General features: G+C 57.2%; 1 protein-coding gene and 1 long non-coding RNA gene across 3 annotated transcripts; one reads left to right on the forward strand and one right to left on the reverse strand.

The window, feature by feature from the left end:
• Window positions 1-2,064: 2,064 nt before the first annotated feature.
• Window positions 2,065-3,800, reverse strand: LOC141955044 (uncharacterized). Of its 2 annotated transcripts, none has more exons than XR_012632330.1 (3): window positions 3,686-3,800; window positions 2,266-2,469; window positions 2,065-2,164 (listed from the first exon to the last, which is right to left on the reverse strand). It is a non-coding gene; the product is annotated as an uncharacterized LOC141955044 (long non-coding RNA). The 2 variants fall into 2 exon arrangements; XR_012632329.1 differs by having other exon boundaries at window positions 2,069-2,141.
• A 42-nt stretch (window positions 3,801-3,842) lies between these two features.
• LOC141955045 (uncharacterized) lies at window positions 3,843-10,393 on the forward strand. Its single transcript, XM_074895105.1, has 8 exons — window positions 3,843-3,932; window positions 4,836-4,957; window positions 7,023-7,092; window positions 7,380-7,779; window positions 8,109-8,383; window positions 9,266-9,469; window positions 9,573-9,665; window positions 9,856-10,393. The coding sequence occupies exons 1-8, from the start codon at window positions 3,843-3,845 to the stop codon at window positions 9,874-9,876; spliced, it is 1,275 nt and encodes a 424-aa protein (XP_074751206.1). The 3' UTR covers window positions 9,877-10,393.
• Window positions 10,394-10,978: the final 585 nt, after the last annotated feature.

A 10,978-nucleotide genomic window follows, 5' to 3' on the forward strand; every position in this document is an offset into this window, starting at 1 on the left:
TGGGCATTGAGAAATACTGCCTAAACCCGAGAAAAAAAAATTGCATTTTGCTGTACCACAAAATAAAAAAGAAGCTCAAAGATTCATTGGGCTATTCAGCTTCTGGAGGCGTCATATTCCCCATTTGGGACAGATTTTAACCCCTTTGCACAAGGTGACAAGGAAAGAATATGAATTTGAATGGGGAAGTGAACAACAAGTTGCTTTTGAGTTAGCTAAGGAAGCCATTCAAAAACTTTAGATTTATGGCCCCTACAGGAAGGGGAGGTAGAGTTAAATGTGTCAGTAAATAAATCATATGCTAACTGGAGCCTGTGGCAGAAACAAGGGAGGAAGAAGGTTCCGTTAGGATTTGGGGGCAGAAAGCTGCCAGAGGCAGGAAACAATTACACTCCTTCTGAGAAACGATTATTAGCATGTTATTGGGCATTAGTTGAAACTGAACAACTCATGACAGGACATGAAGTGGTTCTTTGCCCCGAGACTCCTGTCGTGCAATGGGTAAAAAGTTCTCCAAAAACTCATCGCATTGGGCACGCTCAGGAATCAAGTATCATAAAATGGAAATGGTGTATACAAGATAGAGCTAAGGTAGGAGTAGGTGGGGTAGCCACTCTCCGTGAGCAAGTGGTAACTACCCCCACAAAGGATCGAGAAATAAACCCTGATGTTACACCTGAACTGGAATCCCCAGTACAATGGGAAAGGCTTTACATCAACTAGAACCCTCTGCAGAGGAACATGTCTGCTTCACTGAGGGATCAGCGAAGTACACAGGAGGGAAAAGGTTTTGGAAAGCAGTAGCTTATCACCCTCCTTCAGGAAAATTTTTAGAAAGCACAGGAGAAGGACAAAGCAGTCAGTATGCTCAATTGTATATGTTATCATTTTAATCAGATTGCAAATTGGGAAAACAGATTCTTATCCCTTGCAGAAACAATAGCAAACATATTCGATCTCCGCAACTGCTGGGTCTGCGGGAGCCCAGGCGGATTGGAGGATTGGCCTTGGACAGCCCAGCCGGTGTCACCTAAATGGGGGATCAGCACACGAAGTGATGTAAATGAGACAACGGGATTTTGGACTGACGACAGCGACCCTTGGCGATTGCACTTTCCTGGAAAGGGTCTTTACTGTCTCAATCGGACAAGAGAACACGGGGTTCAGATGGGGAAAAGTGTTCGTGAATGGACCTTGTCTCCAGGTTTTGATTGTTGGACTCCTAATTGTCCTCCCTATGATTGTTTCAAATATCGGGGCAGATGGAATCAAACACATGTTAAACTTACTAATGGTAGTTGGGCAAGGTGTTCCTACCACAATTACAAGCAAGCTTTTGAAGGTTGTAAAGCAGTAGGATGGGATGGCTATTTTGACCATCTATTTTTAAGCTGTCCCAGAGATAACTCTACAAGTAAGACTCATGTTGTCCATGATTATCAGTGCAAGTGGCAACATCAAAATGGCACTCGAGCTCACTTCAGCGAGTTCTGGTCCAAAGCTAACAAAACATCTTGGGGATGCGATTGTAAAGGGAAGTCCCATGTGGGAGCTTGGAGCTGCACCTGTTGTGATTCTTACGGTGAAGCAACTGTGGTCGGAGGACCACTAGGCCCGGGAAACACATTATATTTTGACCCACCAATTGATGACGAAACCTGGGAAGGCCCCTTTGCCAATGGAGCTTGGGCTTTAAAGGGACATTATTGGATTTGTGGCCGACCTGCTTATCGGAGGATACTCCCAAATTGGTCAGAATATGCTGTGTGGGATACATCAGACCCCTATTCTTTTTACTATCACAAGATTAGGGAAAGGGGCTTGGGGTCGAAGTATATGAAGATTTGGTTAGGGAAAAACGGTTCATTGACACTTCCCTAACTAAGGGGAGTGTGCAAAAATGGGGACAAGATGAATGGCCACCTGAAAGAATCATAGAATATTATGGACCAGCCTCTTGGGATCCCAACGAAATAGTGGCGGGTGCCGGAGAACCCATCTATAATTTGAATCAGATAATTCGGTTACAAGCTGTCTTAGAAATAATAACTAACCAAACAGATACAGCTCTTGACCTTCTGGCTGACCAATCCACTCAAATGAGGAGTGCAGTCTCTCAGCATCGTATGGTCTTAGATTACCTGTTGGCAGAAGAAGGTGGAGTCTGTGGGAAATTAAATGAATCCAAATGTTGTTTGCAAATTAAGGATAATGGAAAGGTAGTAAAACAAATAACTCTAGAGATGAGAAAATTAGCTCACGTACCGATCCAAAGATGGAAGGGCTGGGACCTGGATCCATTTTCATGGCTGCCGGGGGGCCCTTGGATCAAACGTGTCCTTTTCTTTTTCCTATGTGCTGTTGCTAGCTTAGTGTTTATTGCTTGCTTCATTCCTTGCGGTATACAGTTGATTAGGCACGCAGTAATGGAAATGCAATTTGTAGTTACACCTGATGGGAGATCCTCAACTGATGAACGAAAACTAATGTCACTGACCACAGAAATGGTCTGGGAGCCATGATTCACCTATAGGTCCAAGGGCTGAATGAAGTGCTAAGGCTGGGACAACAAGCCCAAGCCAGAGTTGACCTATAGATGAATCCTGTATATTTTATAACTGATAACCATTGTGCTAACAGGTATTATACTGAGTTATAGCCACCCGCCTGTGCTGACGTAAAAAGTGCTGAAGTATTGAAATGCTGCAGCCTGAACAACAGGCCCCGAGCTGAAGCTGCTACCTTAGCACGTGGTCATTAATAAAGTACGTAAACTCACTGGTGAGAGATGCAGCTTAGACAAAATATAATCAGTAGCGAGGAGAGAACGCATCCAACTTTCCTTTCTCAGCCTTGTTCAAGAACCCAGGTATTTGGCCTTGTTAGAAACTCCCTTGGTTTCCCCCACCCCGAGCCCTGGCCAGGCTTTGGGTGGAATCCAACAGGAGAATGAAACCAGAAATTTTCCGCTCAAAACGAAGGTGCCAGCTGTTCTGGCCTGTCAATCTCTGGTCTATAAGGCTGGGCCCGTTGCAGTGACTCTGGAGGCCTCAGCTCCGGGCGGAGGCACCGCGTAGGATTTCCCCCTGCCCGGGCCAGGCTCTGCAAACCCTCGCTGGAACCGGGGCTGCCCGCAGGGGGATGGGGGATGATAATATATGCAAGTGGGGATGTATTTTTCCTAATCTCTATTCTCTCTCTCATGTAGTAATGATTCGATGCATTACCCTGTATTTTCCTGTTTGCTGCTTTAAGTGCACTATTCTGCCTTTTCTTACTGCACGTTTTCTGTATTACACTCTTACTTTACTTGGTTATCACCAGTAAAATACGCCTGCTCTTTTCACTCTGGTGTCTGAGTTTAACTGGTATCCTTAATCAGCAAAATAGGGGGGATCTCCTCAAGCATCGCCCATCCCTGTCCTGCATCCCCAGGGGCCACGTCAGCATCCCCCTCAAACTCCCCTCGTAGCCCCCCTACAACCCCCAAACCCACCTTGTATCCCCCCTACACCCCCCAACACCACCTTGTCTCTCTCCCCAGGCCAGCCACAGCCCCAGCTCCATGATGCCTGGGGCCTCCTCCCCGGGGGATAACAGCCCCCACACCTCCGGCTCGGGGATCGAGCAGAGCTCCAGCGACTGGGTGACCACCCACATCGAGGTGAAGGTCCGTGACACCTACCCGGACAGTCAGGCGGTGGGACAGATCGGCGTCATCTGCAGCGTCACGGTGAGACCCCCCCGCCCCGGTTCGGGGGGTGTTTTTGGGGCAGGGAGGGGGTAACACACATGGTGAGGCTGATTTCCCCCCCCACCTTTTTCTGTTTTTGTAGGGCGGGATGTGCTCCGTCTGCCTGAAGGACAGCGAGAAGGTGGTGAGCATCTCCAGCGAGCACCTGGAGCCCGTCACCCCCACCACATACGACAAGGTAGGGCCCCCTCCCAGCCCCCCCCTTTACACTGGGCCCCCACCACTCCCCCCCCCGCCCCTGCTCCTTTAGGGACCTTCTAGATCCCCTCAGGTGCTACCCCCGACCCTCTGGCACCTCCCCACTGTGATAGGTGTTAAACCGTCTGTTCATCAAATTCAGCGAACTGTAATATGAACTATTGCATATTGTGTAATACTAACAGCAAATGCTTAATTGAACTAACATGATAGTGTAAAAAAAAAAAAAAAAAAGTGACAGGAAAGCGTGGGGGGAACAACAAGAGAGGAAGCATCTGTACGTCAGAAGATGTGGAGAATTGCAGGCACATAATTGACTAAAACAGGAGGGTGTTCACGACCATGAATCTCATTATGCAAAGAGATTACTGGGCCTAGACTGAGAAGAACTCTGCAAACTCAGAGGATCATCACATTCCAAGCCAAAGGTGAAACGTACACTGTGAGGAGGACCTACGGCCTTCCTCCCAGAAGACCACCCCCCACGATTTGAAGACCCCTGACCGTAGTTTTAACAACTTCAGCGCAAGCGTAAAGGACTGATAAGCTAATTACCATACGAAGCGGGAGTAGGCGGGTTCAAGTAATGAATATGTATATGTGTATAATGACTATGTAATACTTTGTAGTATAATGATTGATAAGATTGACACAGAGTGCCCTGGGGGGGGCGGTCCGTTGTTGGAGTACGAGACTCCCGGCCGCCCAGCGCTGTTTTGCTTGTTGCCGCTTGCTAAATAAAGAAATTGGGAACTCTGACTCAGCCAAATTTAAGAAGTCAGTTTATAACACCCACAACCGCTCTGGGACCCTCCCAGCAGCCCTGGGACCCCCACCAGCCCCCTCAAGGCCCACTCTCCCCCCCATCTGCCCCCCCCCTCAGGTCAAGGTGACCCTGGGGGAGGACCGTGAAGCCACCGGGACCCTGCTCCGCATTGACGGGGAGGACGGGATCGTCCACATGGATTTAGACGACAATATCACGATCTTCAGCCTCCGCCTCCGGCAAACTGATGGAAGATTGAGGGGAGCCCCCTGTGCCCCCCACCCCCTGCTGCCCCCCGCTCTCTTTGTGTCCCCCCGTTCTCTTTCTCCACACCCCTTTCCCCTGCTCAGTGTCGGCGGTTGGAACGAGGTTTAGTTGTCAATAAAGGCCTGTGGGTGCAGCCGGGGGGATGAACCAGGGCCCCGCGCCCCCCAGGGCTGGGGAAAGGGCGGTTAAATGCCCCCCCGGGGCCGAGAGAGGGTTGCAGCGGGACCCCCGGGGGTGGGGGGTGCTGAGCCGGGACCCCACTGCGGGGCGGGGGGAGAGTGAAGCGGCTTCAGCGCCGGCCGCGCTCATGCTCTGCCCTTACACCCCGCCTCCGCTTCCGCCGCCTCCTCCCATTGGCTCTGCCGCCGCCGGGCCCGCCTGCCCACCGTCACCATTGGCCAGTGGCCGCGCCGCCATTGGTGGTCGGCCCTCAGTCCACGCCCCTCCCGCCCCGCCGCCGCTCATTGGCTGGAAGCGGAGGGAGAAGATTGGCTGCGGCGGCCGCGCGTGCGCCCTGTGGCGCGCGGTGCGGGAAGATGGCGGCGGCCTGTGAGCTCCGCGGCGCCCTTGGAGCCCGCCGGGCCGGGCCGGGCCGCCAGCGGTACCGAGGCGGTGCTGCGGGAGCGGCTGCGGCGGCAGCAGGTGGGGCCGCGAGGGGGCTGAACCTGGGCCTGAGGGGACGGGCGGGCGGGAAGGGGGGGCACGGGGCTCCGCGGGTGTCCCCAGCGGTGCCCACCTGTCCCCCGGCTTCTCTGGGCGCCCCGCGCCTGGGCCTGTCTGTCCTCGGGGGTCCCCCGCCCTCCCCGGGAGGCGCCGGCGGTCTCTGACTGGCGCTGGGTGTTCCCAGAGCTCCCCGGCTGTCGCTGGCCATCCTCGGCCACCTCTAGGCCTCCGGGGCTGTTCCCGGGGCCCTCTGGCTGTCCCTGGCCACCCTCGGCCCCGCCAGCACTCCCTGCCTGTCCCCGAGTGTCTCTGGGGCTCTCTGAGCATCCTCAGACATCCCTGGGGGTCCCTAAAGGTCCCTGGGGCTCTCGGGGTGTCCCTGACCATGCCCAGAGCTCCCTGGGGGTCCCCAAGTGTCCCCAGCAATTCTGGACTGTCCCTGGACCATCCCCAAGTATCCCGAAGCGTCCCTGGGTGTCCTCACGCCCCTCCTCCCGGTGTGCGCCCCCCCTCTCTGTGTCCCCTTGCTACACAGGTGACAGAGTGACCCCTGGGACACACCGCGGGCCTGGAGGAGGATGAGGAGGAAGAGCACAGCCCCCTCCAAGTGGGGCAGCTGGAACACCGGCTCCTTGGCTTGAGGGGTGGCCAGCGCCGCCGCGCCGGCGAGGCCGAGCCCCACAGTGACTTTTGGCACTGCCGCCTCCACGGCTGGTAACCGCAGGTCGGTACCTGCCGGCGCTTCGGCGGCCCCGCCAGCGAGCTCTGTTTTCCCTGGTGGCTCCTCCATCGCCTGCGTTTTGGTGGCGGCCGCTTCCTTCACTGTTAAGCGGGACGGCGTTGCGCGTGGCCGTCGGGGCTCCGCCGCTGGCAGCACCGCGGTGGCTGCGGCGCTTGGTGCTGCTTTGGCGGCTCTTCGGCCGCTTGGGGAGCTTGGGAAGGGCAAAGTCCACGGCCGCCGCGCTGCCGGCTGCGGCGCTCACCGGGCCGGGGGCTGCTGGCAGCTCCTTGCAGGGCGTCAGGATGGGGGTGTTCTGGGTGAGGGTGGGGGAGATGGGACCTGGCACCCACTACACTCATCCGTCCATATAGGGACCCCCAAGCGCCCGGGTTCCCCGGTGCTGCATCCCCAGGGCCTCTCAAGCATCCCCCATCCCTGTCCTGCATCCACAGCCCCCCCCTCCCCCCATTCCTGCACCCACAGTCACCTACCAGCCTGGCCACCTTCCGCCGGTGCCGCCGAGGCCTTCGTGGACGTTGCGGTTCTGAGCTCCCTACCCCCCACTGTATTCTGCCACCCCCAAAGGTGTGTGGGGTCTTAGGCCAGCCCTGACTTGCTGGCCCCGGTGCCCCTGAACCCTTTTCCCTCGGCAGGTTTTGGCCGGCGATCGATAACTGGCTGCGGAAAGCCGTCTCTGGGCGCCGGGTCAAGGTGCGCTTGCTGGTGGGTTGTTGGTGACACAGCCGAGTCACCGCGTTTGCCTTCCTCAAACCCCTTGGCGCCATCGCCGATGCCCAGACCCGCTGCAACATGGCCGTAGTGAGTATCATGGCCTGAGCGTGGCGTGCCGGCAGGCGACGGGTCGGTGGGCGCTGGGTGACGGTCTCCTCGCTCCCCGCAGCTCCATCCAGGAGCAGGTGCCGGCGGTTTTGGAGCGGGATTGGAGCTCCCGCTGCAGCGCTGACGTCAGCGGTTCTGAGCGGGGGCAGAGCCTCTGCGGCTCCCGGTAGGCACCGGGGAACGGGCCACTGGTGAGCCACAGGTTCCAGCTGCACCGAATCCAGCCTCCCCGCTCGCGTTTGGGGAGAAAAGTGCGAGTTTTTGTGGAGTTTGCGGGGCTGTTCTCGAGGCAGGGGGCCCTCTGCGCCGCGGCGATGGAGAGCGCCAGGCCTTTGCTGAATGCCGTGCCGGCAGCGGGAGGGAAGCCGGGCGCCCCTCGAGTCCCGGCGGTGCCAAACCCACCCCGGCAAAGAGTCAGAGGAAACGCTTGGCTGTCGGCAAACCATTTACTGGGGGATCACTGCGAAAACCGGTGCCGAGAGCGTGTGGCACAGCACATCCTGGGGCATCCCTGGCTCCGCTCTTCTCTCCCGGCGTGGAGCCGGGTGTTGCTGGTCGGGGTGGCTGAAGGTGAGGAAGAGGAGGGTCTCTGGGCAGCTCTTCTCTGCCAGGGGGTTTGCCAGGGTTGCTGCGGTGGCTCAGCAGGGATGTGGGTGTTCCTGGCTCTGTGCCGGGAGGAGTGTGCCAGGCACAGTGGGGGAGTCCCCGTCTGTCCCCTGGGGCCCATCCTTGGGGACAGGGATGGCGCTTGGCGGCTTGAGGTCGCGCCGTGTCACCGGAGCGTCCTGCATTGAGAACAACGGGGGGGGTGAGCGGCACCGTTACAGAGGCTCCCAGATAAACAACCAACCACCAACAATAAAAAATGATTACCACAACTAGTTCTTTGTAAATCACAGGTTCGAATGTCTGTGAGAGGAGAGCAGATCGACTTTCTAGGGTTTACGGGCAACCCAGGGACCTGGAGCACCCCGGGATTCTGGGCACTCATGACATGGGGCACCAGGGACCCGCAGCACCCATGATCTGGGGGCACCAGGGACCCCGAGCATCCAGGGCCCCAAAGCACCGGGGGGACGCAAAGGCCCCGAGCACCCGGTGTCCCCGAGCACCCACGCCCAGGAGCCCCCCCACGGCTGTACCTCGGCGTGGGACGAGGTGTTCGCTCTGCCAGGCAGGTTCTGCTCCACGCCGCTCCCGGCGACCACGCTGCCATCGGGGCGGCCACGCTGTTCCCGGCTGCCGGGGGCCCCCGGCACCGTGGAGTTACCGGCCGCGCGCGTTGCCCTGGGCTGGCGCTGATGCTGGGAGCGCCCGGTGCCGTGGCGGGTGGGGACGGGGGCTGGGCAGACGTCCCGCGGGCTCGTGCCGCTGCCGTACCCGTGAGACCCTGCGCATGATCCAAGAGATGAGCAGGGAAACCCCTGAGCTTCTCCCCTGAGCCCTGGCCAGGCTCGGGGGCAATCTCCTGTGAGAGCCAAACCAGATATTCCCGCTCCAAACAAAGGCGCCGGCTCTCCTGCCGGGCTGATTTTGGGGCTAGAAGGCCGGGCCCGCTCCCAGCGCCTCTGGAGGCCTCAGCTCCGGGCGGAGGCACCGCGTAGGATTTCCCCCTGCCCGGGCCAGGCTCTGCAAACCCTCGCTGGAACCGGGGCTGCCCGCGGGGCTGGGGGCTGGCAGCGGGGGCAAGGGCTGAGGGATCTGCCTTAACCCCTGTGCTCTCTCTCGGGCAGGGATGCTCTGAGGCGTTACCCTGTGCTCTCCTGTTTGTTGCTTTAGCTGCACTACTCTGCCTTTTCTTACTGCATGTTTTCTGTATTACGCTGTTATATAATTTGACTATCACCAGTGAAATACGCCTGCTCTTTTCAGTCTGGTGTCTGAGTTTAATTGCTATCCTTAATCAGCAAAACAGGGGGGATCTCCCCGAGCATCCACCATCCCTATCCTGCATCCCCAAGGGCCCCCCCAGCAGCCCCCCTAAACTCCCTATAACCCCCAAACCCACCTTGTAGCCCCCCTACACCCCCCAACACCACCTTGTCTCTCTCCTCAGGACAGCCGCAGCCCAAGCCCTGTGGGCAACAGCTCCATGACCCCTGGGTCCCCCTCCCGGGGGGATAACAGCCCCCACATCCCCAGCTCGGGAATCGAGCAGAGCTCCAGCGACTGGGTGACCACCGACATCGAGGTGAAGGTCCGTGACACCTACCCGGACAGTCAGGCGGTGGGACAGATCGGCGTCATCCGCAGCGTCACGGTGAGAGCCCCCTGCCCCGGTTCGGGGGGTGCTTTTGGGACAGGGAGGGTGTAACACACATGATGATGCTGATTTCCCCCCCCACCTTTTTCTGTTTTTGTAGGGTGGGATGTGCTCCGTCTGCCTGAAGGACAGCGAGAAAGTGGTGAGCATCTCCAGCGAGCACCTGGAGCCTGTCACCCCCACCAAGAACAAGGTAGGGCCCCCCCCCGCAGACCCCCTCTTTATACTAAGCCACCGCCGCCACGTGCTCCTTTGGGGACCTTCTAGATCCCCTCAGGTGCTACCCCAGCCCCTCTGGGACCACCCCACAGCCCCTCTGGGACCCTCCCAGCACCCCTGGGACCCCCCACCAGCCCCCTCAAGGCCCACTCTCCCCCCCTCAGGTCTGGATGATCCTGGGGTAGGACCGCGAAGCCACCGGGATCCTGATCTACAGCGACAGGGAGGACGGGCTCGTCCATATGGATTTAGAAGACAAGATCAAGATCTCCAGCCGCCGCTTCCTCAGCAAACTGCTGGAAGCTTGTGGGGGGGCCTCCTGTACTTCCCAGCCCCTGCTGCCCCCTGTTCTCTTTGTGTCTGATGCAGAGAACTGATGACTTGTTTTGAGACTTACTTAGCTACTTACTAATAGCAAGCTGCTTAGCAACTTATTTACTTAGTTATAGCAACTTACAGTTTTACTTACAGTATTTTTGAATCTTGCTAAGAATCCTGCTTGCCCAGACTGTTCTGTGGAATTTTACCCAGGACTGTGTTCATCAAAATAAAGCAGTTCACTGTGAAAATCTACCAAGAACTACAATGTTCAGCAAAATATCATGGTTTTGTCCTTGGGGAACAGGTGTGCTCTAACTAGTTGGTTCTTGATAATGAGTAAAGATAGCCATGTACAGACGGGAGAAGTTCCATTGCTTCTCTTAGATAAGACAGAATGAGTAAACCGGCTGAAAAACCCTCTTGTTATTCAAGAAGTTGGCCAAGAGAATCTGCACGTGCTCTGGGGGAAAAACAAGGTGAGAAAGACTAGAGCCTTCCTCCCAAAGCCCCCCGGAGATGCCCCCAGGAGGCGATGGGCAGGTGCAAAGAGAACATCAACTGCTGGCACCAGGCTCTAGAACTAACCCACCCTCATCCTGCACACGGATGTTTGTGTTGCGGAACCCAACGACTAGCTGTATCCACACTCGATGAGTCTCTGGTAAAATGTGCGGTAGGGGTGCGAGCTTTGTGGAGAAATCCCCTTGCACCCCGGCTGGAGTCAACATCCCCACTGTTGCAGTGGTAGAGTCTGTTCCCACAAATCGGGTGTCTCTGCCTGGTCCTGCGCTTCTCAGGGCACGGGGGTGAAAAGGGACGGGCAGGGCACTGCCTGGCTGGGGGCAGTGGACAGGAGCTGCCACGGCTGAAGCCCGAGAGGGCAGAGAAAGGGAAAGAAGGAGAAAATTAAGGCCATCTGTGCAGCAGCTGCCTCCCGCTGCAGACGAGAGAGCCTGCCTCTCCGGG

This window comes from Athene noctua, unplaced genomic scaffold, assembly GCF_965140245.1.
Source record: "Athene noctua unplaced genomic scaffold, bAthNoc1.hap1.1 HAP1_HAP1_scaffold_84, whole genome shotgun sequence".
NCBI classification, from domain to species: domain Eukaryota; kingdom Metazoa; phylum Chordata; class Aves; order Strigiformes; family Strigidae; genus Athene; species Athene noctua.